The 27,996-nt window shown below is 40.8% G+C and overlaps 1 protein-coding gene across 2 annotated transcripts; it reads left to right on the top strand.

The window, feature by feature from the left end:
• The first annotated feature begins 205 nt into the window (after positions 1 to 205).
• Positions 206 to 27,943, top strand: numb (NUMB endocytic adaptor protein). 2 transcript variants are annotated; one of them, XM_017177480.3, is made up of 4 exons: positions 206 to 749; positions 10,010 to 10,045; positions 25,144 to 25,392; positions 25,541 to 27,943. In XM_017177480.3, exons 3-4 carry the CDS (start codon positions 25,186 to 25,188, stop codon positions 26,879 to 26,881), a joined length of 1,548 nt encoding a protein of 515 aa, XP_017032969.1. In that variant the 5' UTR covers positions 206 to 749; positions 10,010 to 10,045; positions 25,144 to 25,185; the 3' UTR covers positions 26,882 to 27,943. The 2 variants fall into 2 exon arrangements, with proteins under 2 accessions (XP_017032969.1, XP_017032968.1); XM_017177479.3 differs by lacking the exons at positions 206 to 749; positions 10,010 to 10,045 and adding exons at positions 13,138 to 13,692; positions 24,648 to 24,956.
• The last annotated feature ends 53 nt before the right edge of the window (positions 27,944 to 27,996 follow it).

Genomic DNA, 27,996 nt, shown 5'->3' with positions numbered 1-27,996 from the left:
CAAGTTATATCTGCAACTCCATATATGTAAGTACATTTCCTTCCGCTTGGTGTTGCCACATCATTTCTACAAATTGAAGTTGGCTGCGATTCTCCATTTGACGAACTTCCTGTTTATTTTTTGTGTGCAAGCTTTTCCCCAATTCTTGAAACGATTACACGAAATCGACTTGGCATAAACACTGGCATAGCACGCGCTGCCTTCGATTCGGTTTCGGATTCGCTTTGAGCTTCAGCTCAGTTGCCGTTAACTGTTCTCGCGTGGCGGAGCTATTTTCCGCGCTGCTCTCTTCGCAGGCGGCCGTGTGTGTGTGTGCGGTGTGCGTGTGTGCGATTTGTTTGGTGCAAATCTTTGGCAAAATACAACTCCGGTGCAAGTGGTGGTACGAAATAATTATGAATAATAGCACTCCAGAAAGTGCAGCATTTGGCCCTGAATCATTATTTTTTAATTGAAAGCTGCTCTCGATGGCAAGACTCTCCGGGAAACTCCGCTCCGTGAAGTTGCTGGCTGCTGTTGCTATTGTTGCCGTTGTGTAATCAGTCCGAAACGGAGTTTCTTGCTTTGTTTGTTTTTCTCGGCTTTATTTTGGGGCTACAGCAACAACAATAACAACGAAGCCAAGTGCAAAGTACAGAAAACATGTTTAAATTGCTTTGAGCTTGGGAGTTTGTACAAAAAAAGCTCCTGAAAACGTCGAAATTTCAACTCCACACACAAAAGCGAGAGCCCCCATTGAATTAGCACAGGTGAGTTGGAATAAATATTTCACAGGCACACACACACACATATGTACAGTGTAGTGTGCTCCAATTTCGTACTCCTCTTTTGGTGCCACAATTTTTTTTGGTGGGTCACAATAATAACAAGAACCAGCACAGCCCAAAACACCAAATTATTGATTTTCTTTTCAGAGGAGCCCCCGTCCGTTCTGGCGCTCTTTTTATTTTCCTGCGATTTTATTCCTTCACGCGAGCGTGTGTGAGTGTGCGTGCTGGCTGCGATTGTGTGCGAGCGTGTGTGGGTGGGTGTGGGTGTATTTAATCAAGAACAGAAACCGTTTTTCTGCAGCTCCGTCAGCTTACCGTTGGCTGAGCCGAGCAGCCGCATTTGCATTTTGTCACATTGCCAAGGCAACGCCATATGGTCGCGCGATCTGATGCCCTTTCGGGATTAGTTGGGGCTATGTCGCCATCCCAGGGACCTTGCCCCATTCGCTTACTTCTTCCTCTTCCGGCTCGAGATAGAGCTAATAACTAGTAGGTAGTAGTGGCAATTAGCAGTATAGAAATCCGGTCAGGGGCCGTTTTGCGCCGATTTAGGGTCGCAGTAAAGTGGCAGTCACTTAACCAGTTTAAATCTACGACTAACTGCCAGGAAACACAATTCCTTAGTTTAGTTCTATTCTACAAGTTATTTGATTTAATTGTAAAGAGTTGCTTGTAGTAAATCAGTCTTAAGAGTGTCCTTATTCAAAGTCTTAACTGTCAGATGTCAGAATAAAAAAGTTTGACAGAAGAATGAAAACACTGAGCACTCCTATGTATTACCTATTAATGTTTGCTGTTTGAAACGGTTAACATATTTTAAGAATTTATTTTCTATTTCTATCATTGAAAGTAAATTAATAAATTAAATTCCCAAACTTGGAGATACTTTTTTCAATTTAATTAAAAGGGTATTTAGAATACGTCATTACCAAGAGGCCTTGCTCTCCATTTATTTTTTGTTGATTCCTATTTTTTTGTTTTTTTCTGGATGTTTATGTACATTGGACTTGCGACGCTTGCATTATTGGGATTTCTTCCTCGTTGACAGACTGTTTGTTGTTTTTTTTTTTTGTGTTTTCATTACTGGCACGCGTTTGTTTCGGTTTCTTTGCTTTTATTTTTGTATCCTTTGACCCCCTCATCGTTGCCCTAAAAAACACTAAAAACAGTATTGAATTTTCTGAAGAACAGCGATTTCATCGCTCCCCATGATGACATCAAAAGACCGAGTTAATTCGCCTTATTTGGATATGCCCACGTTTAGAATTTGAATCGAAAGAATAGCAACATTAATTAGCCGCAAGCTCTTTTTTTGGCTCCGAAAAAATCAAAGCAAAAACTCGGTAAAAAATTATTATTATATATTTTTTTTATTGTATGTTACCTTATGCCGTGACCTGAGGGCGTGAAACCAAAACGTATTTAAGCTTCGTTAGTCGGTCGGTGGTTATTGTGCCCGATGATTAATCATAATAATATATATTAAGACCCCTAAGTCCGTGCTTTCGGCATTGTCGGCGGTTGGTAACAGTATTATGTGCATTTTGGCATTGGTTACTTTCGAAAAGCCTTTCAGCAAATACAATGACCTTACCTTATATAGTATATAAAATACATATTCATAAATACAGATAAAGCTTGGCCAATGACTTGCACTCGAAAATGTTAATTGAACCATGAAAGAGCGTGTAAATTAGAACTTTACACATATATAAACACGCTAAAAAAGACGATAAAAAATACAAATCTGCTAATTAAAGCTTCAAACTGGAATTTTGAACAAAAAAAAATATATATAATAAAGATCGTGTGACAAATGGTGGCACGGAAAAAAAAAGTGTGAAGCGAAGATCAAGCAACAATTTAATCAACTTTATGATCTCCATTTGAATAAGAAAAACAAATGGGGAAGCTATCGGTTCAGGGCGCAATCAACATTTATTATTGAATGTCAAATATAATTTAAAATGGCAATTTGTTGGGGGAGTGAATTATTGCTCTTTTGTCTGCCTGGCAACTAAGATGCGGTTGGGGTAGGGTGGGCAAGAGGAACATACAATTTGCATACAAATTTCGTGGAAACTTTTAATTGGGACATTGCGAGGATTAGAGAATGTCTCAGGGGATATAAAGATTAATCGATTCAGTTTTGTGAATAGTTTGGCGAAGAATAGAAATATATTTTATACTTATAGGATTTATATTCCTTAGAAATCTGAGGAAAAAGTAGTGTTTCATATATTAGCGTCTGTAATCAAGAGATTTTATATTATTTCGAGCCTAATTCATATTAGCAATGTTATTCGGGCTTTGGTAATAAATCAACTGTGATAAGAGCTTAATTTATGCATTTAATGAACGCGTAATCCCTTTATTAGCCTACTTCCTATCACATTTTATCAATTTAGTTTACTTATCGCTCTGATAATCTAATAATTAATTAAACCAGAATTATCTAATTTATTGAATTAGATCTCAAATTAATGAATTCTATAAAAAATGATGGTACAATAAAAAAAATAGTAGTTCTTATCAAAGTACAAGCCATACTCCCACGACGACAATGTCAATTGTTTTCGATAAAAAAAACACAACGAAACCCTAGTCAAACCACTCAAGAGAATTAAAGAAAAGCTTGGAAAAATGTTATTTTCTTTTGGTTTGGTGTTTGATTTATTATTATCACTAACGAATACATCATATGGTGGGTGTGCGACACCAAAGCTGCAACTGTTTGTCTAGAAATTTATCAAGATTTCGGCGACGTAGCTGACATTGGAAGGAATCGGATGCACAGGCATACCACTCCCGACAGACGGGAACAAGCTTCTTTGTTATTGGGCATGCTCGTAAATCTAATGGCATCTGTGAGATACACAGATACATTCGCAGTGTGTGCGCATTATGTGCATAAATATTACAGATGCGTCTTCGCACCACCACCATCGGAATGGCAAATGTCATCTGTCATTGGAAATGCAAAGGCGTGGTGTCAAATGTCAGCCCAGGATAATGCAACATAAAAGCATTAACTGATCGATATGCTTGTTAGCTCAACGGGGGTCGATACGACACTAAACAATTTACTTACAACTTATTTTTTACATAAGGTAATTTAAATATTATAATCTCCAAGAGTTCAACTGCAGTTGCATTTTCCCAACCTCAAGCGTTTCCAAAAAGTTTTCCTAACTAGCGATTGCATCCACTTTTTATAGCGGAAACTTAAAGTTACCTTTACATTAATTAACTACTCCCCAAGCATGACCAGACTGACCCTCGGGGAGGCCCCCTACCCAACTAGGTTCAGGGTACCGAACAAAATAAAATCAGTGCCCTGGTGCAGTAAAGAGGTAACCCAGTTGCCTGGAGCACAATGAACTGCCATACCTGAGAGCCGGCGAGGAAATGGGAAGCGACGGCAGTCGCAGCTCACTGAAGCATCAAACGACCAGAAGGTGACTTAAAGCTGCTACCCGGAGCCTTGAATCAACAACTTCCGATTCCACTCCGCCCAGCAATTGCATTCTGTGTGCGTGCCGAGTAGAAGAGCGAGAACGAGAACGGGTACGGCTACGGCTACGGATACGAGTACGAGTACGAGTATCTGGCAGATACAACATACATTCATTCACTCTGCTGCCGGAGCGCCATGGTCATAAATGAGCAACCAAGCACGACAGCGACGCGGCATCAACTGGCATCCCACTTAGGGAGACTGGATGTGGATATGCTCCACCTTCTTTCCCCATGCATCTCACCCACGAATCCGATATTTATATATACACTATATGTGACTGTATGTGTCCGTGTCGGTTGACAAAAGCAAAGTGTGCATAACTCTTAGCAGAGCATGAAAAATTAACTTTAATTCGATTGTAGGCAGTTCCCAGATGGCCCTCCTTCGGCTGGGTGCAGTTTCGTTGGTCGGGCAATTAATGTGCGATAATTAAATTGTGATATCAGCTGAACAATTTACCAATTAATGCTGCAAAGAGCGGCTGACGATGATGGGCATGAAAGACTCGAGAAAGCCAGTTGGGGAGGACAAGGCATCAATCGTAAATTGAGTGAAATGCATTATGAAGATACAAATAATTGTTTTATTGAGGGCTCTCTCTTTTAACAGCTTTATTATGATTTAAATATTTGTGGAGAGTGTATAATGCCTTTCAATTTGTATCCTTAAAGTCGTAACTGCTTGGATTAACAAGCCAATTTTGTAAGTTTTCTTTGACCTTTTGAAACCTGACCTATGTCACGTCAAGTCCGTTGCCTCGGTTCTCACGGTGTCCTTTCGCTTCGAGAAACTTGAACTCCACTTCCTTCCCTACTTTTTCTACTTTTCTACTGGGCGCCCACTTCCCTAGTCCGTGATCCAGCAAATGAGCAATTTAGCAGGAGCACTCACATCCCCGGCCGCCATCCATTCGCTCTCCCAAAGAGGCAGCGAAGCGTTAAGGCAACTGTCTGGCGGGCAAGGATAATGCCCCAGACACTTGAGCCGGGGATGTGCTCAGGTCAAACGGCAGTTTATGTGTGAGGATGAGGATCTGTTCCCAAGCCCGGCTGGAAAATTTGCATGCTTTGCATAGACAGTATCGACGGCGACGCTAACAACCCTCGGCGCCCAATCAAGGGGGACTACACTTTTGGTGGTGACTGTTTATGCTTTATGAGCAATTAATATGTCAGTTAGCGGACCGGACAGATTGATGGGGTTGTTGCCTCGAAAGCAGACCAGAGCAATTAGATTGGGAACTGTCACCGCCAGGCACGAACCGCTGGCAGCGCAACTTGGAAAGTTTTCCTTCGTTTTCCACAGCGGCTCGTGCTCGGCACGTTTTTGCATGATTTCCGGCGCACCCTCGCCGATTCTCAGTGCCGGACTTCGGGGTTAACAAGGACACTCCCAGCACTGGGAAAAATTTGGGAATAAATTGGAATTCTAGATTCGGAGAAATTATTTCTGACTAACATAAGCCGAATTTGTAATTGTAAGCGTTAGGGTTTCGCGAAGATTTTATTATTACCATCTTTGCTGTGATATTTTATACTTTTGTTATTTGTTTTTCTAGTTGAGGGTAACTTTTTTTCTCAGTGTGCCGTTTGTAGGCCGCTTTGAGCGTGCGGCACATTATCCTTAAGCGTCGCTGCGGCAGGCGCTTGTCTTTATTTCCCGGCTACAAGTGTAAATGCTGAGAACAGCTTTTTTTCTCCTTGGGAGACAGAGAAAAGGAGTTCGAGCAGGAACAGGAATCGGAACAAGAGCTGGTCATGACGCGTGTTCTGGCCACAGTTCTCGTGGGAATTTCCCAGGATCTCAGATCGTGGGCGTGCGAAATAATATCTGTGGCTTGACGGCTTTGGCGCGTGTTAATGTCAGCCAGGACTTAATCCTACTTTATTTATTCATTGTATGTTGGTTAATATTACATATTTACCCTAGTATCTTTGTCATATCCTTTTATTTATTTATTTAGTTGGAAAGTAAAGCATTCCCTAAATCGTAAACTTTTTTCCCAAGACTAAACCCCTCTCAAAAATAAAATATAATTTGCATAACCACCAATTCTCATTTCTCACATTTGACTTCTTTCTTTGCCTGCCAATACCCGAACTTACCTCAACTTTATCCAGCCAATCAATTTCAATCAAACTCTCCTTACCAACTCGTATCCTTGAGGTACATTTAACTTTTGCGCCTGGCCAGGGACAGGGTTTCTCTACCCGCAAAAACCAATTCCAGAGATGAGAGGAAGCAAACTCATAAGCCGACACCTACACGTTCTGTGTATCCAATCAACCTACAGGCGATATGAGAAAAAAAAATATAGAATTTCAGCTGGGAAGAAGAACTTTAATGGACATCCGGCTTTTATTATGCTTGGTCTTATTATTATTGTTTTTCCACCTTCAAGGTGTGTGCTGATGACGAAGAAGAAGAAGAAGCACCTCAAGTGCAATTGAAAAAGCCAAAACCACAATAAAAAAAAATAAAGTAAAAACAACTATACAAACGGCAACAAAAGCCACTACGAGTGTACGATGTACCGTGTTGATATTTGCGTTGGAAACGACTTTGGCGTGGTCGAAGTCAGATGGAAAATGCGGAGGAAAATCCAGAAGACAGCAGATAGCGCCTTTGGCGGGGAGCACTCTCTGCCTCATTAAGCACTCTGACGGTCTTTGGTTTATGGTCTCTGACTAGAAGGAAGATTAACAATTGCACAACTACATATGTGTGTATGTCGCCGACTGTGGCGCTTTATTCTTTGTATGTGGGTGTCGATTTTGGCGTGGTCTAAAACAAGTTTAGGCACTTTTACGGCCATCATTAATCTTGTGGCATGCCCCACCAAAACATAGAACACCAATCAGCAAAGCCACGCCTCGAGGTGCCCGACTTGGATAGTATTTTCTTTATTGATTCACCTTCCGGTGTCTTGAGATACTTATTCTCCCACATAGAAGGCATTATCCATATACAACTGTGGAGTGTACATTACAAATTTTAAAGCGTATATAAAATAGAAACAATTTTAAGCTAATATTTTAATCTAAATATGCTTTTATACATTTCCTCTACTATATCTTTAATTTTCTAGTTTTGTGTTATTTTTGAGAAATCTCCATTTTTTCTGCTCTCCTAAAACCCTAAGTGTATAGTTCCTCTGACTCAAACTCAAAATACACACAATTTGACATTTGCTTGGCAGTTTTTCCCCTCCCAAGAAAAGTGGACAGAAAGAAGGCGGAGTGGAAAAGCCAAAGGAGAAAAAACTGAATTGCATTAATGCAATTTTAGCAGCTAAGGAGTAGACCAAGCGAAGGAAAAACTAAACGGGCACGTTCCAATTGGTGTCCGCGGTCGTTGTCAGCAGCTGTATCCTAGGCAGTGTCCGCATCTGCATTGGTTTTAGGGCTGTGCAATCTACATATACTAAAAAAATATATATAAAATTATATAGAACAAATATTGCACCGCCTTTAAGGGCTGTAAAATCTACATGCATCGAAAGGAACAAAAATGTTAAAGCAAAATATTGAGTAATAACAAATCGAAATTATTGTATTTGCAACAAAAAATATCGAAAAACGAAGTATATTTATTAAGAGTTGAACAGAAAACTTTGGGTTCAGATATCTTAAATAAGAAATTAAACTTAAAAATGACATCGATTTTTAAGAAAATCTTTTTAATATCGAAACTATCTGAATATATCGATATGCTTAAGCCATCCCTAATCGAGCTGTGTGTGAGACATGTCAGACGCACAGACAGACCTCAGACGACGGAGCCGGGAGTCCAATGGAATCATTCCCAATTGCCGGCACATGACTCCAGCGATTGCAGAAAAGCGCACAGAAACGGGAGGAGTGTCTGTTGAAGAAATGCTGTAAAATGGAATTGCATTACACACACTTTAGGTGCCATTTGTATCTCGAAAGGGGAGCATGAGGAAAATGGATGGAAAATGATGCGCCAACAAATTGGATGCGTAATGGTTAAGCGAGAGCTGAGCCATAATTGAGATATTTATAGTTATGGCCAAAGTAGAGTCGGAGGAACATTAAGCTAGAAATTCACTCTCTACGCAATGGGGGAAAGTTGATCCGCTCGCTGTGTGTCCCCAAAGGCATAAAAAAAGTAAGCTTCAAATTGCTAACTGGATCTAGTATTAATGTTTAAAGCCCCAATAGCCCATGGCTACCTGAGGCCTTCAACATAGTTGGTAAACTATTAATTATGAAAATGAATTACAAGCTTCGGAAATTTCCAATAAAGTTACCTCGGATTTATCTCTGGGCAGTTGAGCCAGAAAAACCTTCAGCGCATTCCCCACTGGCTTTGCCCTAGTTTCGCAGGCTTTATTAAATTAAATTCCTGTTAAATTCTATTCGGTTCTCACGCCACTCACCCCTTTAAGGTTTTCATGCCCCATAATGCTGGTATTTATTATACTTTTTTTCTACAGCAATCTCCTCTTTTTATTGCCTCTAATCCGTTAAATGCTTTATAATTGCATTTGCAACCTCATAGCAGGGATACTTGAAAATTCCGGGAAAAGTGGGAGGAGGAGAGGGTTTTAAGGATGCCTGCAAAGGGGGCGGAATAAGGGTCAGAGGGAGGCGTGTGCAACCCTTGGCTAATTGCTGGGGTGTGAAATGTGTGTGAGTTTAATTTTAAGTACTCGGAAAACTGTCCACCCCTGTGAGAAGGGGACCCCTTCAATTGAACCCTCTGCGGGATATAAAATTGATAAAGAACGGGAGAAGCGATTGCCCAAAGCAAACCGCTTTTTATCGCATTAGATAAACATTAGCTGAAAAAATCCGCAAATACAAAAGTTTAATGGAAAGTAAACCACTTAATGAGATAGTAATTCAAACAGATTGGAATATTTGAATTTAAATACAATGTTATATGAATATAATATATAATATATAATTTTACATTTTGTTGAAAAATATTTGTGCAAGGCTTAAAGGTAGGGGTAACTATATATTTTTATAATTTTATTTTAAAATATATTGATTAATCAATTGTAAATAATTTAATATTTTTAAACCACTTTATTTGTAGTGCTTTTTCATTTCTTTAGTGACTTTAAGCTCGAGTTCATTCAACCACAAGCCAAGCTTAAGCCCCCAAAAAGCTCGTTCACCTGCCTACCAAGCTTTTAAGCCCTCGAGCCACTCAATCTTTGCGGCAGCGACGTCTCAAGATGCCACTCAAAGCAGTGCTCTCATATGGGCCCAATGCTAAAACACACAGTCTCGGCCAACATTAGCTCGGCCCATATGTGTGTGTGTATCTTAGGGCCATGTGCTGAGGCATTCATGCACATGCAGTTTTAAATTAAAAACAAATTGTGAACACGAGACCAAATAGAGGCGAGAGACACATCATGACCCTAATGACTGTGGGAACTTTTTGCGAACGTCACTGACATTGCCAGCTGAGTGCCCGTTGTGTGTGTGTGTGCGTTCATGGCTCTTAAGTTTGCTTTAAGAGAGGCTTGAGCTCAAGCATTGCCAACTTGAAGAAACTATTTGAATTATTTAACGGCCATTTTGGGATAGTTCAGCTTTAACTTAAATTTGATTATTTTTACTTAGTGGTAATTAAGGAATTGAACAAAATCTGCAACATTATCTAATAGCTAAATAAGTTATTTTATTATATTTTCTTAAAATTTAAACTAATCGATTTATTTAAATATTTTGTATTTCAGCTGTGAAAATCACATCATCCATTCAACAATTAAAAGGTGAGTTTAAACCAGTTTTATAAAATTTAAATAGAGAAAAAAGAAAAGAGAAAAGAGAGAGAAACAAGTGCTACCCTAAAGATACTAAAGATACTACTGCTATATTTTGTAGCATACTTTTGTACACCATTTTAATACATTTTAAAATCCCACAGCTTTGATTACTTCACATTTTCAATTTGATTGCCTAACAATTGATTTGTTAATCTTCTTGTCTCCGAATGGGAAATGGAAATCCCAAAACAATTTACCCAACAATTTGTAATGGTAATTGGCTTCTTAATCGCAATTATAGACCCCCGATTGGTTTCAATTCGAGTGAATTGGATTGTTTAGGATTGGATTACTCATGCTAAACCATTAGTGTGTATTTGAGTGTATTTGTTGTGGCCTTTTGTGAACCTTTCATTGCAGCATTTTGCGCATTTTGATTGAAATTTTGATTAGGTTGCACATGTGGCACATTGTCTGTGCCCCCAGTCAGACCTCGTCAGACCCCTCTTGACTCCCTGACGGACATTGATTTCTCAGCTTGTGGCCATTTCTACATTTCTCCACTTCCCTTTTACCTTTCATTGTCTGGGCCTTATCTTTTGTCTGTTCATTCCAGCGGTGTTTTAGTCATTTGTTACCTGTGGGTGGTGGAGGGTCTATTGTGAGTGGGCGTGTCTGGGATCGGGGGTCCTCCATTTCCTGTGCTATACCTGTCTTCATTGTGGTTTATCTGAAATTGTCGAGCATTTGCGGTTACAGCTTTAACACATTTAACTTAACACGCGAAGAGAAAATGTCAGCCATAATCAGGAGGGCTATTGTAGAGGTTTTGCATTTGAATTAAACGTAACGTTTAGAATGAAATTTTCTATGAATTTGGATACTTTTGCATACTTTTGGACAGTTTTGCAGTTTCAATTGCTTTCTAATACCATTCGGAGTCGAAGTTCTGATATTAAATAATCATTTTTCTGAAGAAAGGTGGTAAATTTAAAGTTTTAGTTGAGATACAAATTAGTTGAGATAACCAAGCAGAAGAAATATGTGTCTGTTTTTTGTTCTCAGTGCAGCTGTGCTTTTTGCAGCGATTGCACCAATTTGTTTTTTTTCTGCTTCTAAGCGGCGATAATGTTGGCGTGATTGGGAGCCATGTGTGGGCAGCAATGGTTTGCTCCAAATAGACTTGGTACCATTTTTTTTACTGCCTCATTTTATGTGTTACCTGGGCTTAATCCAGGTAAAGCCGCTGCTGTATTGCAATTTTTCGCACGTTCCACAGCAAGAGAGAATACACACTCTTAGGTTCTCTTCAATCTTTTTCCTCACGCACACACGTGCAAATGTATCTAGCTTGACTTTATCTAATTCTCTCTTAGGTGGAGACTTTCTCTTAGGGAGCAAACAACGACCTTGCCTCTCGCTCTTCCGATGGCTCAGTCCCGCTCTCGCTCAGCGATCGATCATTTGCCATTGTTGTCACGGAATTTAGGTTGGGCAAACTAATTCAAATCGATAAGTTCGATACGTTGATTAACGATCCCTGATTACCGGTTCGGTTAATCAGTTTTTAGTTCTTTCATTTGTTTTTTTATTCTTTGTCCGGTGACATTTCATAACCACTTGGTGCTGATCGTATTCGCTTCAAGTTGACTTTGGTTCTGGGGTAACTCTCTTCAACAACTCTCTTCAGTCGCATAATCACTTCACCAGATACTCGCTCTCCACTCTCCACAACAAAATAAAAAAAATACTGGCAGCTGCAGAATCCACGAATCCAACTGGTTTTAGATACCCTACAGTTATCTGAATAGGTAGTGTGATTTACGGAATTATTTGCGCAGTTTGGTACGCCAAAATCATAGTCTATCCTTTGGTGCTAGAACAAGCAACAATAATGTCCATTCTTATTTTTAATTTTTTCTGCATACGTCTAATAATTATACTGAAGATTAAAAGATACATTGGTAAATTGTAAAATCCGTAAAAATTATTAAAACATAAAACACCTTTAATTTAACCTTCCCAGAAATATTTTTGCATCTGATTTTCACATCTCATCGAAGAATGTATCTTCCATGTTGTATCTTTTCTGCCTTAAGCTTCTTTACAATTATTTTAATACCTTCGGTCCACTAATTATTTTTGGAAACACCTTAAATATTTGTTTGCCTTTTCGGGGAATTTTCCAGCACGTGTTTTCAAAGAATTATCACCGTCTAAGCCGAACCGCAAATCCGTAAAGCCACGCTTATCTCAGCAAAATCGCTATCTTCGATTTCAGCAGCGCATCTGCGATTCTACCTGAACCTAGATACAATATCTCTCTCTTGGCTTTTGCTGTCTCACTTGCACTTCACGACATCTATAAGCTGCAACGACGCGTCGCAGTTTTATCATTGCCGTCACCATCGGCAACAACAAATGCCCGTACCTCAGAGCGGGAGGTGAGCTGTTGTTGTTGGTAGTAAACAAACACAAAGGAAATGAGCGAAGCCACTGGCGTACAATCACACTGATAAAAACTAAGAGTTTGTGGAAATTAAAATCTTGTTGCAAGAAACCTGTACGAATTTGAAATGTCCTCTAGACTCTAGATAAAGTCGGCTTCGAATCAGACCACTTGCTTACAATGTTATTGGTACTTTTGGTACCGTACTCTACATATGAACTAGAACTAGTTAAGAATTCTAAGCTTCGATGTGAGAGAAAAAGCAAACCTCGAAAATCGGCAATAGGAGTTTTTGAACCACTTGATATGCTGAATCAAAATCAGCATATGGGTAAAAAAACATATTTAACAAATTTTAATTTTTACAATTTTTTTTACTTAAAAAAATGGCAGCTATTATACAAATAAAAACTGTTGATTACGTATCTTTGTACCTAAAAATGATATAGGGCTTATGTAGATAGAGATCTTTTAAAACTTATTTATTAAACATTACCATATAACACTCCCATAAAATGTATAATGTACTATTTTCTCTCGGTGCACACACGCACACACTCTGCAACAGCTGTCGCTCTCTTCCGCTCTGCTCCGAACAGTCGGCGCTGAGCGAGTGAGCCACGCTCGCCAGTACAGTAGAGCAATTCAAACCGCCGAATCGAGCAAACCGCTTACCGCTTGCCGCTTACCGGATAACCGCGTTCCGTTTCCCTCCGCTTCCATTCGATTTTGACCGTCGTCGTCGTCGGTTTAGCCAGATGTCCACGTGAAAAAGTGTGATATATCCGAAAATCGGGGGGGTCAATAGCAGCCGGTAGCTTAGTGGGCCGAACCCAGCCATCCATACATCCATCCATTTACCATTTTTACCACTCGGTGGGTCTCTTTTGGGGGATCGTTTTGCATTTTTATCGCGGTGTCGTGTTTTTCGGTGTGCGATTTTCCCCACATTCCCCCCGTGTGTGTGCTGTGTGCTGTGCGAGGTGTTCTTGGAACAGAGAAATACTAACGATACGCTGGCAGAAATCCACGGTTGGAATATTCGCTTCGAGTTATACATATAAGGCTTGAACCGGATTTATTTATTAATTATACATACGATTGTTTGATGACCAAAACAAAAATTGGCGGACAACAAAACCTGAGCTTGGATTTACCGAAACCGAAAACCACACACACTCAGACCGATTTCGATATATAAATGGTAAATTTTTTCGAATCACAACAAACCCAGAAAACCAGTAACAGCAACCGAAGTTGAGCTTCAATCCATGAGCTTTGAAGCTCAAGCCAGGCTTAAAACGAGTTTTTAACGTTGGCAAAATCGAATTTGCATACAATTCTTGCATGTCTTCGGTGTTGTTGTTGCTGCTTTGACATTTGTGTGTGAAAAAGATACAAAGTATTTGGAATTTTTGTTAAACTTTCAGTTTTTTAACGTTTTCAATATGCATGAGTCAAAACGCAGGCTTAGTTTATTACAGATAACTTCGAACAGCTGTCCAAACTGACACAGATAACTTGTACACTATCAATACAGCGATAGGGTTCCATTGTTGCCTTTCTCTAAAACATTTAAAATAATCAGAGGGTAACGCCATAATCATTATATAGATATCTGCCAGCAATTTGGGGGAAATTACTCAGCTAAAAAGTGAATAAATCTTTGCATTTTGCACTTGAACATGGCAATTTGGGAGGGCAAACAAAGGAAATAAATAAAAACAATTTACAATTAGCTAGCTGCTTTTAGCCTCATCACACAAACGTACAGGAATATACTATATCTATATAGTAGTTCCGATTCGTCTCCAGTCTCTCACGTCTCTGGGTCGATGTGATTCATCATTTCGCATGACTAAAACTGAATAAACAATTGATACACTGGAGGTTGTCAAATTAACGAGCAAGCGAAATCGAAATCTATTGGAGGATATTGGGGAATATTTACAATTTAAAATAGGGCGAGTTTTTTAAGTCATTTTGCCTACCGCAAGCTGTTTTCCCAGCTCTTTTGTGAAGCTAATTTATTTTAATGCATTCTGTGTGCCAAATTATTTGACTGTCAACTGCATAAATTACCACGATAGCAGCAAACAAAGTAGAAAATAAAAAAGAAAAGTGGAAGGAAGACAAAATGGAAAATGGTAAAATTTTCCCAATGAATTGGCTTCTGCCGGGTGAGAACGAAACCAACGCAGAGTGGGTGAAAATATATTATGATTACAATGTAATTAAATGCCAACTTGGCCCCGGCGAAAGCCAGAGGAGAGTTTTTATCCCTCAGCCGCCACACTATGAATGCATAATTATGCTGTTCGAGTTGATTTACTTGTTGTAGTTGATATTTATTATATATATATACATATTCTTGGAGATCTTTAAGGGCTCCCCTCCCAGATTTATGCTGCATTTTTGCTACCTCAGCCCAGGCAGATTATAAATCTCAGCGGCATAGCAGCAGCAGTTCATAAAAACTTCATCCAGAAAGCTCCGCGAACAAAAACCATTCAGAAACATTCCGAGAAAAGCCAACAAAATGGACAAAAACTGGTAACAAGCCAGGGCAAAAAGTAAGAACATAATGCTGCCTGGGTGCAGTTGGTCTTGGACTTAAGTCGAGCCAACTGGAGGATGGAACCGGTTTGCTGGCGACTGCCAGCCAGGCAGCCAGCCAGCCAGCGAACTCCAACTTTTCTCACATGCCTTTCGATTATGCCAAGCCGACTGCATTCTTCGTGCCGCCACTCCGGTCCCGGCATTCGCTAAACTGTTGGCTTAGACCAAGCTCCAAGCTGCGCCAGCTCCCAGCTCCATCTTCTCCACAAGTTCAACAAACAGGCACGGAGCGAGAGAGACCTCAACTTCAACTTCAACTTGATCGTCGCTGCTGCTGCATAAAACTTTAATTTCATGGAATTTCCTTTCTATTTTTATGCAGCCACGCAGATGATTAACAACTGCAGCCAAGTCAAGAACACGGGAACAAGTCCAAGACCAAGACCAAGTCATGGTTGCAACTTCTGGGCCATTAACTTGGCTCTGGACTCGGGACTGGAGACGCGAGACTGAAGAGTGAAGTCTCTAGCCTCTAGACTCGGGACAAAGGCGGACATCTATCTTCCATTCTGCGTCTTAGGCAGGAAATTAAAAATGCAGAAAATCGTATAATTATGCATGTAAACGTTTTGTCATTAAGCTGATACTTAAATGCGGCTGTGATTACCAGGCGTATTTAATTTTTTTTTTTTGCGAATTTTGTAATTAATGCAGTTGGAAAGATAGGAAAACCTATTTTTTCCAATTAATGATATGTTACAATTAAGGACTTCAAAGAGAACCTGGCAAAGTGTTTGCCTCTTTAAGCATTCCTGACATTTTCTTGGCCTGCCATTAGCTAACTAGCCGTGAACTTGCTCAGCCAACATTTTATATTAATGCCAAAAACTTTTCTCGCCACTCGAGTGAGTGCCGTCTCGCTGAATCGACACGCCAAGTTGTTTGGTAATAGCTTGGCCTTGACTCTGGCCCAAAACCACAGAGCCCTAAGAATGTCAAAGGGCATGACAGAGTATAATTATGGAACCTCTTACTCCTTGGCTTCTAGTTTTTAGCAGAGCTGAACAAGTTTAATTTCCGGTCTGTCGGTTATTTGTACTTTGGGAAGCTAAAGTCAATACAGAAGGGATTTAACATAAACGGGAGATAAGTTGTCAGCGGCAGAAGCAGGAAAGAAATAACTTAATAAACGTTAACATGACTTGTAGTCAATAATATTCAGAAATATCTATTAAATATTAATATACTTAACTTACTTTGTAACCTAATTGACTGACGACTTCCTATTTAACCTTTGAACTTTCATTAACCTATAATAAGTAGCCCCTTATTCATATCTGGAAATGTAATTACTTTAGCTTTGATATCATTATTTGGAAGGGCTACAATTTCGCTGTCGTCATAAAACGACCATCGTTAGCTACATTGTTTATTTACCACCTGTGTACCCCAACTCGTCTTTGATGTCCCCAAAATACAGTTGGCACACCTGTTCACTTAATAGGGAAATGGGGAGGAATATGCCCATTTTCCACCTGACACTAGAATGGCTTCTTTTTGGCGAATATATGGGTTGTTTGTTCAGTTGCCTATCGATTATTTTCCGTGGATGTGTTTGCTCTGCCTACTTTTGGGCGCTGGCACCCGGAAATTGACAACGGCTGTTCGTTCGAACGTCTATTTGCTCCGAATCAACGGCAAAAGCGTTGACAAATGGCACAGAGAAAACCAACTATGTTACACTTTTGTGCGCCACCAAATTGACTACTAACAATGACAATCAGAGCAGAGAATGCCACTGGAAAATGGTGAGAGACAGAGATGACGGTTTGGAAAATCAGTCAGGCTTGGTTGGTTCTCCATTGCCTCGGCCCCACGACCTTTGCTGCTATAAATCGGTTGGATAATCATCCAAACTAAGCGGTTATCTAAACATAGTTACTTCTGGTGATGTCACGTATCTTTCCACGAAACTTTGCCAGTAAACAAATTCTCCTTCCTTATCGTCACAAAGTAACGTTGTGAGAAATCCCTTTCTCATTTTAAATCTGTCAGATAAAAGAGCTCTACAACTAGTCGTCTGTGTCTGTTTGCTCCTGTCTAGGGGGAAAAAAATATTACATATTGTGTACGTTGATTACACGGGCTTTTTTTTCCTCTGAAGATCACAGCAAAGAGTGCCTTTTTGTATCTCAGTTTGTAACCTGATATTTGTATACCAGCTGAGGTATTTCCTTCTCTTTTTGGCTATGAAAAATTCATTAGCATTGAAAATAAATTCAAAGAAACTTCGAAGTTGAAGTGGCGCAAGGCATGAGCTTTCAACGCATTACAAATTCTTGTGCATATAAAAACAGTTCTAGGAAAACCCCACTGATTTTCCCCTCAGATTTCTTTGAGTTATGAATTTGTAATGACACAAATGTGCTTTGGATGAATGATTAGTTGTGGTTAAAAATTTCTTTCTTTTGTTTATTGTTTATGCTTTATTCAATTGCACATTGCTAATGGAATTAACATGCTCCTCGCCTTAAAAAATAATAATAAAACAAAGAAAACTTGTTGTGAAGAAACAGGTTCTCCTGGCTCAAAAATTTCATATAACTTTGGTTATGTGTGCCACGGCGAGTTGAGTCATCGTAAAACTCATTTCCATAATGATTGTAAACAATATCCATAAGCAAATACTGCCAAAGTATTTATCTTACGGATGCGAGAGTGGCTGAGATCGACGGATTTTGGGTCGCATCTGCTCATCACATAACAAGGATCAAGACACGAACCAAAAAGGTTTCGACTACCTGGAAATCGTGGCAAATCGAAGTCACTATGTCGAGAACAGAAGGCGGCACTTAACAAGGCAGGACCTGAGAGGAAGACAGAGAATCCTTCGAGAATCCTTAGCCACGTGCAGCGAACATATGCCAGGATCCAGGCAGCAAAACAACAACTGCCGGAGCAGCGGCTGCATTCGTTCCGAACGACAGATGCAAACAATTTCGAAATATTTCGAACTGCGACCCGCTGTAAATGCTTCCTCCGTGTTTGCCAGGACAGAACACACTTCTTATAAGGTACACATATTTATGTACATATGGAAAAAGGTATACATGGTATATAGAGGCAAACAAGAACCACGCTCGTATGTATGGCTTTCAGGCGTGCCTATTGTTTTTATTTTTATTTTTTGTGTGCCTGCATTTCTACTTCCGTTCGTTGGGTTTTTGAGGTTTCTCTCGAGTGTTTTCTGCTGGAAATGCTCGTATTGGAGTTCGTTTTATCAAAGGATGTGGTGTTGTTCGAGTTAGGGAGTGTGTATAAGGGATATTGCATATATTGATTGGTGTGGCTTCACGTTTAAAGGGAACTGTGCATTTTCTCAAAGGGTTTTTAGTGAAATTGTATAGAATATATAGAAATTAAGGGGTATAATTTTATATTATAGGTTATGGTATACCTTTTCCCACTCATCTTAAGATAGGTTCTTCAGGATCCTTTGTCACTTTCAAAGCTCCTCAATGGATTTGTTGCATTTTTTTCTTTTCTTTTTTTGCATCTCCTCAGCATCCCCAGTCATCCCTACTTTTTTCTCACACACTCTGCTTTTTCCCACACCCCCTCCCAAGTCCGCGGATATTGTACCCTCTTAGAACCAGGTAACATAATGGTCAGATCAACGCCCAATTGACAGCTAATAATTATGCGCACTCTCAACAAAATGCATTTCCCTAGCCAACCCCTTGCGCCCAACGTTCCTATGTCCTTTGCCTAGTAATTAGGACGCTTGCATAGGATATAGGATCGAGGACAGCGGACTTGGGTGCATTGGAATTCGCTTCGTTTTAGGGGTGCATTTTGGGTCAGCGTGTGAAATAGGTAAGCATCGGTGCGTGGAGCGGCTCAGGATTCCCAAGATCGAAGGATACTTTATCCAAAATCCCATGCCTTCGTTTTTCACAATTATTTTCTACCCTTTGCCGGCTTCTTTTTCCTATTGTCATTGTCTTGGGTTTAACTGTAAGACGTTGTACAGGAGGTTGTACAGTTAAATGCGTCACCGAAAGAAAATAACAAAAAAATTCGCATACTTCCCCTGAAAATCCGCCAAGTTCGCCAGATGCTGTGAGATCTTTTGTTGCTGTCTCATTATTTACGTGAAACCTTTTTCGGTTTGGTTTTGCGAATTCTTTGCGCACTTCCTTTAAATTAGCCAACCGAAAGAGGGGGAAAGAGTTGGCGGTTTGCTTTGCTGATTTATTATCAACTGAACTTTTTGGCTTGCTCAGATGTCGGGCGGTTACTTTACTCCTCGTTCCCCTCTGCCTTATGGAATTAAATCGTATTTAGACAAGCTCTTTGGAATTAACTTACGAGTCTCCGAGGGAGTTAAAGTAGAATTTATAGATGTGGCTGCGTCAAATTTTATGGCTTGCCAGAGTTCAGTGTTTGACGTGATAAGACTTAACTCCAAGCAGATTTAAACATGGAAAAAATAAATTTTTAGTAATATTGGAAGATTTAATCTTAAGTAAATCTTCTCAAGAATTTACCTTGGGGTTTAAATTTCTCATAATTTAATTTTTAAGAATTAAATTCTAAAACCCTCCTAAAAATCCTTTAAAATCTCCCAAGAGCCTGAAAAATAATTTACTGCCGCTGACAAAATCCTTGGGGTCTTGCTTCATTGCACCTTATTACGTAGCCTAATTGAAGTCATTATCGTTGAGCTCCCACCAGCCATAAAAAATGTAAAAATGTGCATACACACACAAGCAGCGTTTAATTGCTTCACTAAATATTCACACAAAACGTTGGCTGATATATTTCAAATTTATTTTACAAAAAAAAACGAAAAGTTCCCACGACCACCACCGACACAAGGAAGAGCATTCAAAATTATAAATTCCAGAAGTTGAGGGCAACCCTCGCAGGACGAGGATGCGGAGAGGAGAGGAACACTCCATGAAGGTGGTGCGGTGGTTGATAACGCCCCTAGCAGAGCCACTGTCCCTAAAAAACCGAAGGATAGCAGTCAGACAGACAGACAGGCGGAGAGCGTATGGCGGGAATAATTATAATTTTATATCAAGTACTAGCAGAAAAAGAAAGGAAGCCATAAAATGTGTATCCTTTGCTGACCATCATGATCATCATCATCACCATGCAGGCGTGTGAAATTTCACAAAGTGCATTTGGTAATGTGAGTTTTGACATTGAAGTTGCTCTGCCAAGGGAGAAACTATGTAATGAACACTTAAAAGTGTTGATAATTAATGGGAAAACCTTGGGAAGTTTTCAATCAGTATTTAAGGGGGTCTTCTCATTCAAAACCCGTTTTTTGGCCCTTTTTTAAAAAAATTCTTATTTGAAAACGCAAAGAATAATTGAAAACTTTTTTTTATTTATTGTATTCAAAAATGTTCAAAGTAACTAAAAAAGTTGTTCATGCCTCGATACGAGGGTTGTTCAAAGAGTAATGAGACTTCAAACTTGGTGGTCGAAAAAAAAGGTGTCGTCCTGGCGGCCACGATTCAGGGTCTCCAGAGCGTCCGAAATGAAAAATAAAAACGGGGTTATAATCAGAATTGATGTCATTTTCGGCTGACGGAACAGATTTTTTTTTTAAATTTTTAAAACAAAATGGCGGCCATTAAAAAAAAAAAATTCGATTTCGGGCGTTTTTTTTGTAGTTTAGTGTAAAAAAAAATAGAAAAAAAAATTTTTAAAAAAATCTGTTCCGTCAGCCGAAAATGGTGACAATTCTGCGTCGATTCATTTTTGTTTCATGAAAATCGGTTCAGTTGAACTGGAGATATCATGGCCGCCAGTTCGAAAAACGTGGTTTCGAGATAAACGCGTTTGAAGTTTGAAAAAAGCTCATTTTGCATAGATCTTGCTTCACAAAAAAGGCTGTATCTTCTAAAGTATTTCGAATTTCTAAAAATCCTTTTGGGGACATATACACACCATCCCAAGCTATAAATAAATGCAAAAAAAAAAAATCGAAAAAAAAAGTTGCCCAATGAGAAGACCCCCTTAATATTAAAAAGTTTCAAGTTGCCGTGTGAAATCTTGTAAAGGAGGAGGTACTTTTTGATTAAATTATTAAATAACCTTTTAAAAAGGCAACTAACTTAATAGAGCAAAGAATTCATCTCTCTTTAAACCCAATTTAAATCCAAGCTCTGTACGTGATTTCCATTTAATCTGTCTGTAAAACTACTGCCTCTATGCGGCATAACCCACTTGTGTCTGTTCTGAATCAAAAATCCATAACTATGTTGCAATTGCTAGCTCAGCTCACATTTAACCATAGAAATGTTGAGGCATCGATGATGGTAAGCCTGTGGGAGCATGCCTTTCAGCCGGATGAAAAGCTGAAACTCTTCCAATGGGATTTCCGAGGTGCCACAACCACTCATCCCTGGCAGAAGGCTAGACTGTTGGAGGAGTCATCGCCTCGCCACTCAATGCTCCGAATGCAACAAGTGTCGTTGGCCTTTTGAGGGCACATTCACAGCTAAAATGTAATTACAACGGGCGGGCGGACACCCACTCTTGATATATCGAGGCTCGATTGTGGTTATGCAACACAAATTACACATTTCTACATGCTACATGCCGATATACACAAAAGTGTCATTGACTGCGCTTGTTTTGTCATCCCAGGGTTAATTGTTTAATGCTAAATTAAAAACGAACTGGAAAATATCGCCATATTCTAGCACGGCATTTCACAGTTGGCTCATGTCATCGCCCGCCCAGTGGATGGACCCGACGCATGTGGCCCATGATTTATGGAGGAGCACTGGGCAGCTCTGGAAGAGTTTAATGAATTAATTAGGGAGAGTGTTGTCGTGGCAAAAAGTGTACAAGAATAAGGGTGAGAGGTCAACGAAGTGGCAGACAAAAATTTAATTTGTGGCACGATTAATTTGTCAGTCCCAAGCCCAAACTAAGTTTCAAGTAAGATCGAGTCTATATATTTTTTAGAAATATTTTTTTGATCTACTTCAAAGCCCTCTCTTTTTACCTTAATCATGGAAATACCCCTATTAATTACCATATCACAAAGAGAAAATAAATATGCTCGATATCAGGGCAAACATTGATAAAGAAACAAGTATCTCTCGCCTGCCATATTTTATATTATTTTTGTTCATTCACTTTTTTATCAAAGCAAACTGCAGTCGGATCTGATTCTCGTGCAAACACCACGTACACAGATTTTTTACTGCTGGAACCTGTTTCGTGTCTCGATTATTGGTTGAATGAACCCTTCCGGATGGTGGCCCACACCCCAAACCCTTCTCCGATAGGCCATAACCAACTGATTGTTGTCATTTCTGAAATCATGTTTACTTTTAGTGCGTGATTTGGATTTTATTCTTTGCGTAAGCCATGAATCATAGAGCCTAAAATCTTTCGAGCATGTCTTAAACTTTTATGGCGTCTTAAAGTGGTTAGTTGGCAAAATTTATTGCAGAATTTCCAATTATTGGCCATACTTAAAGCTAATCGGGATAAGAGCTTATTTTTTCCTATATTGTGTGGACTTTAAGAGTTATTGTAATAATATTTTGCCATTCAAACCCACTCAGCTGTAACTTCCATTAAAATAAATAGGAAAATGTGTACTTGTGTCCTTCAGCAGTTTTCCAGCAGCCAAGATGTCGCCCTCGGGCTTCTGAATTTATTCACTTTTTTATTGTTATTTGTGGAAAACTTTTAAGCCAAAGGCCAAGAGCTCTGGTAAATCATCTCTCTCCTCCAGCAGCAGTTTTTCCCATAAACCTCTGACCCACTTTACAGAATGTTTAGATGCTTTACGTGTTCACAATTCGATTAGCCGGCTTATGTGGACTTAGATGGAGAAAAAAATGCAGTCAAACAGCATCCCGGGAGCAAAGTCAACGCCCTTCTTCTCTCGATGCCTTCTAATGAAGCCAGAAAACCAGGGAACACGAAACGAAAACCCAAGTCAAAGCAAAGCTGCGGTATTGCTGCCCTTGCCCGTTGTGGTCACCAAATAAACTGAGACGAAATACTTTGGGGTAAATCAAATGGTCAAACTGGTTTCGTAACATTTACAGTTACAGCGGGAGAAGAAAGTCAGGTTGCAGGGGAATTCGATTCACGTTGAAACTGAACTTTAAATTCTGTGCTCAACTTGTGTCGCCGTACCAGCCACAAATGAGTTGAACAAATAAGCCCAATTAGCCGCCGCCCGCCTTGTGTTCGTTCGAGTTGGTCAATTAACATGGCCGGGCTAAAATGTGAGAGATCTTGGCTCGGAAAAACTTTACGAAAATGCAGAGCGGTGGGAAAACCATAAAACTGTATTATATATTGCGACTCTGGCTGTGGCAGTCGGGTTCTCAGAGATCTAGACATGCAAACAGCCCACAGATTACCCTATTTAATTCATATAAATATTAGATAATATTTTTATAAGAGCTAAAAACAAAGTTTGTTTGAACGCCATTATCTCCTACGGGGTTTATTTATTAAAATTTAAGCCCCAGGAGTTGAAAATAATACACCAAAAATATATCCCCCTTGAATAACTGAAGTTTGTGCATCTCCGTCAAAGTCAGAAGGAATCAAATCGGACAGATTATTTTACCAAAGGCGAAGGGAAAATATACAAAAGTTTTGTTATGATTTTGCGATAATTACGGACGCTTAGTTTATCAACAATTTACCGCAATACGAGGCATGTGATAAAGTCACAAAAATGTCAGCCGTGTCGCCGCAGCGCTGGGAAAACAAAAGCCTGGCCGAAGTCAAGGCAAATAAATGCTAAAAAAAAAACAGAAAAAAAAAAATGAAATATTAAATATGTGTGTAAACAATTACGTGAGACACTCGACTCGGCCACGCCCATTGTGCGATAAGCGTTGGGAGGCCGTTGGCATTAATTGCTCCTCTTGACTTCAGTTCTAGTTCGGGCCAAGCCAAGTGGAGGTTGCTTGGTGGTATCTCGTCGCGAAAAGCTTTTAATGTATAGCAGATCGTACACTGGGAAAATAAATTAAGGAATCTATTTTTGAAATCATTTTTGTAATAGTTAAATAGTGTGTGCCACTTGAGAGTAACATGGTTTTTTTGAAGGCTGATAACTCTTGTGAAACTGATATAAAAGTGTCATAAAAGAACAGGGTTTCTTTTTGAATTCTAAAAAAATTAAATATATAACATTGCAATTGCTTAAAGAATATAATTTATAGTGTTAATGTGTCTGTGATTTTGCATATTTTTAGAAAAACCCCTTCTAATAATATATTCCATTCTGTAATCAATATATTTGTCATTGCATTTTTCCCGTGTGGTTAATGGATAATGGGTGTTATATCCAAGGGCACTTCTGATCTCCGCTCAATAACATAAAGCGAGGGGGCGTTAAATCAAATTCGGAGAGCCGATAAGCCAGAGTGCTTTCATGTGTCGATAGCGATAGGGAAACGAGGGAGAGGAACTTGCCAGCGGTTTTGTGACTCACGCATATTGGAGACGACGTCAGCAGTGATAACGAGAGCTGTGCTTTGCTTTTACCCCCTCAATTGCGACTATATAGCCATCTCTCTAAACATTTTACAGATCTCGCCCATCAATTTAATTTAATCAAAAACCATAACTCAAATTCAATGAACAAATAAAATTGCGCCAATAAGCGATCAATAAAAGCGGGAAAACAATTTCGCACGAGACAACGGGCAGTACATCACCCGGGAATCGCATTGCCATCTGGCAACGTTGTCGGCCGGCGCTTGTAACGGTTCTTCTGGAGAATTTACTCACGCCTAGGATCGGAGCACAGGCACAGGCATGGGAAACTCGTCGTCTCACACGCACGAACCACTCGAGCGCGGCTTCACACGCGGAAAATTCGGGGACGTTAAAAATGGGGTAGGTTTTGAAAAACAACTCGGAGCTCGGAGCTTGGAACCTGGAAATACCGGGGTTGGAACTGCTGTTTAGCATTTTACACTCGCACTTGTTTCGATCTCTCCTTCTCTCTCTCTCTGTTATTTTATATTTCAATGTTGTTTACTTAACTAACGATTGTACAAAATGTATCCTGTGTGCCCTTTAGAAATCCGCCTCCTTCCGGTTTAGCAAGAAATCGCCGAAGAAAATGGATCGTCTGCGTCGCTCCTTCCGCGACTCGTTCCGTCGCCGCAAGGATCGCGTTCCCGAGTCCTCGAAGCCGCACCAGTGGCAGGCCGACGAGGAAGCTGTGCGATCGGCCACCTGCTCCTTCTCGGTGAAGTATCTGGGCTGCGTGGAGGTGTTTGAGTCGCGTGGAATGCAGGTCTGCGAGGAGGCCCTCAAGGTCTTAAGGGTAAGTGATTATTATTGTTAAAGGACACGGAGTATCAGGAATTGGGTAATGGATTTTAAGGATGCAATTATACAACCTGATCCCTGTCTCCTTCCTTATAATAAAAACCAATCGTAATCAATGACTAATTTCTCTGTTTCCCCTTTAGCAATCCCGACGTCGTCCTGTCCGCGGACTACTCCATGTCAGTGGCGATGGCCTGCGTGTGGTGGACGATGAGACCAAGGGCCTGATTGTGGACCAGACCATCGAGAAGGTCAGCTTCTGTGCCCCAGATCGCAACCACGAGCGCGGCTTCAGCTACATTTGCCGGGATGGAACCACGCGTCGTTGGATGTGCCATGGATTCCTAGCCTGCAAGGACTCCGGCGAGCGACTGTCTCACGCTGTGGGCTGCGCCTTTGCCGTGTGCCTGGAGCGGAAGCAGCGGCGCGACAAGGAGTGCGGAGTGACGATGACCTTCGACACCAAGAACTCGACCTTCACGCGTACCGGATCCTTCCGCCAACAGACATTGACAGAGCGCCTGGCCATGGCAACCGTGGGCACCAACGAGCGCAGTGTGGACGGTCCGGTATCGGGATCGATGCCGGGTCCACCGGCAGCCACAGTTAAGCCGTTCAATCCATTCGCCATCGAACGCCCCCATGCCACGCCCAACATGCTGGAGCGTCAGAGCTCCTTCCGCCTGAGCACGATCGGCAGCCAGTCGCCGTTCAAGCGCCAGATGTCGCTGCGCGTCAACGATCTTCCGTCCAACGCCGATCGCCAGCGAGCCTTCCTCGCTGCCGCCGCCGGGAATCCGCTGCAGACGCCGCTGCGCAGTGTCTCACCCATTGCCGAGGTGTCGCCGGCCAAGTCTGGAGCTGGAGCGGATCAGTCGGCCGCCGCAGCGGCTGCCGATTCCGTGAGCCAGCTGTGCCAGGAGCTCAGCCAGGGCCTGTCGATGTTGTCTCAGTCGGATGCTCTTTTGGCCGCCGGCGATGATCTGAACTTTAACAACAATCGCAGCATCAACCAGAACATCATAGCCGCCGAGAAGCAGGGCCAGCACGTGATCTCGTACAGTGCCACGCCCACGGCGCAGGTGACGCCCCGAGTGGTCAGCACAACGCCCACTTACCAAACGCTCCACTCGCAGCAGTCGCCCACGCGATCCGAGCAGAGCATCGAGGCCACCACGGAGCTGCCCAATGCCGAGCAGTGGCTGGGTCAGGTGGTGCGTAGTACTTCCCCGGCTGCTCCCAAGCGGCCCAGCTACCTGGCCAATGTGGGTCGAGCTCAAACGCTAGCCAGTGGAACTGGAGGAGGAGGTGGTCCGGATGATCCCTTCGATGCCGAGTGGGCGGCCAATGTGGCGGCGGCTAAGCAACTGTCACCGGATATGCCGGTGCCGAGCACCTCTCGCTCGCCGCTGGCCAGGCACAGCACCAACCCGTTCATCTCACCGCCTAAGGCTCCGGCGCAGACATTCCAGGTGCAGCTCTAGGAAGCAGAGGAACGGGGACTATCAGGGGGACAAAGTGTGGTTCGCTTGAAAAAGACGTAACTTAGTTTAAAGAACAGGAGCAGCAGGAGCGGGCCGAGCACAGATGTTCAGAGATCGAAGGTGCGAGGATGGATGGATGGATGGATGGATGATGGATGGAGGTTATCAGAGATACTTAACGCAAACATAACTAATGTTGAAATATGCAAATAGAGAACCTAAGATACAGCTATTTATACGCAGAACGCATCAAGTAAACAGTAAACACACCAACTTGTGGCGCTTAGCACTAGGCCAAAACACAAAATGCCGCTTCAAATAACGAAAGAAAACATGAATTCACTAGCTCTTGAGAGATCTTATACCGGAAATCAGGCTTTTAAGAGGGCCCTTAGACTCGTTTATCTAGCATAATGGAAACAGCCCTCTCTGGTGACTACGACTGATTCAGTATAAGATCCCTTGGACCCTCACACCACCACCCCCCTCAAACAATTGACCAAGCTACCAAGTTACCCACGAAGACCACCATAAAAAAGCAAATTAAAAACGAAACAAAACAAAAAATCCTATAAATGGCACCATTTAAACTTAAAGGCAACATCTGTATTATACTTTGGTAATACCCTTCCAATACTTGTTGATCGATCCCACTAAGAGTATAGATTAAATAAATAAATCTACAAGTACGTTGCTAATTAGGAACCTCTATGTCTAGAGCCAATTATTATTATTTTGTCAGTGTCGTCAGTGTCAGCGGAATACCGTTTTTATCTATCAAATCTTTTATTATTTAATTTAATTTTTAAATCTGTACAAAATGTATTATACTTAAATTATAAATATAATTTAAAAATAAACAAAAAACGAAACGGAAAAAAAAAACATGAATGAACTCAAAGTTATTTCAACTTGCAAAACAAGCAGCTAAATAAAAGGCGACTAAATAGAAACAAATAAAGTTATATATATAAAGATAAAGCTATACATATTAAATATTGTAAAAGACAGCGCAACTTAACAGAAACGATAAATACATTTGATTTGTGTGCTTCATGAGAATGGCGGCTTATTTGTTTTATTATTTGTAAACTATTTATGGCTGAATGCGCTCT

Source organism: Drosophila kikkawai, chromosome 2L (genome assembly GCF_030179895.1).
Source record: "Drosophila kikkawai strain 14028-0561.14 chromosome 2L, DkikHiC1v2, whole genome shotgun sequence".
Lineage (NCBI taxonomy): Eukaryota > Metazoa > Arthropoda > Insecta > Diptera > Drosophilidae > Drosophila > Drosophila kikkawai.
This window is presented reverse-complemented; position numbering and strand designations above follow the sequence as displayed.

Bases quoted from the DNA above. Each gene is read 5' to 3' on its own strand.
- numb (XM_017177479.3), top strand. From the start codon at position 24,876: ATGGGAAACTCGTCGTCTCACACGCACGAACCACTCGAGCGCGGCTTC. The intron at 24,957-25,143 runs GTAGGTTTTGAA...TGTGCCCTTTAG, and splicing joins TCGGGGACGTTAAAAATGGG to AAATCCGCCTCCTTCCGGTT. The intron at 25,393-25,540 runs GTAAGTGATTAT...TTTCCCCTTTAG, and splicing joins AGGCCCTCAAGGTCTTAAGG to CAATCCCGACGTCGTCCTGT.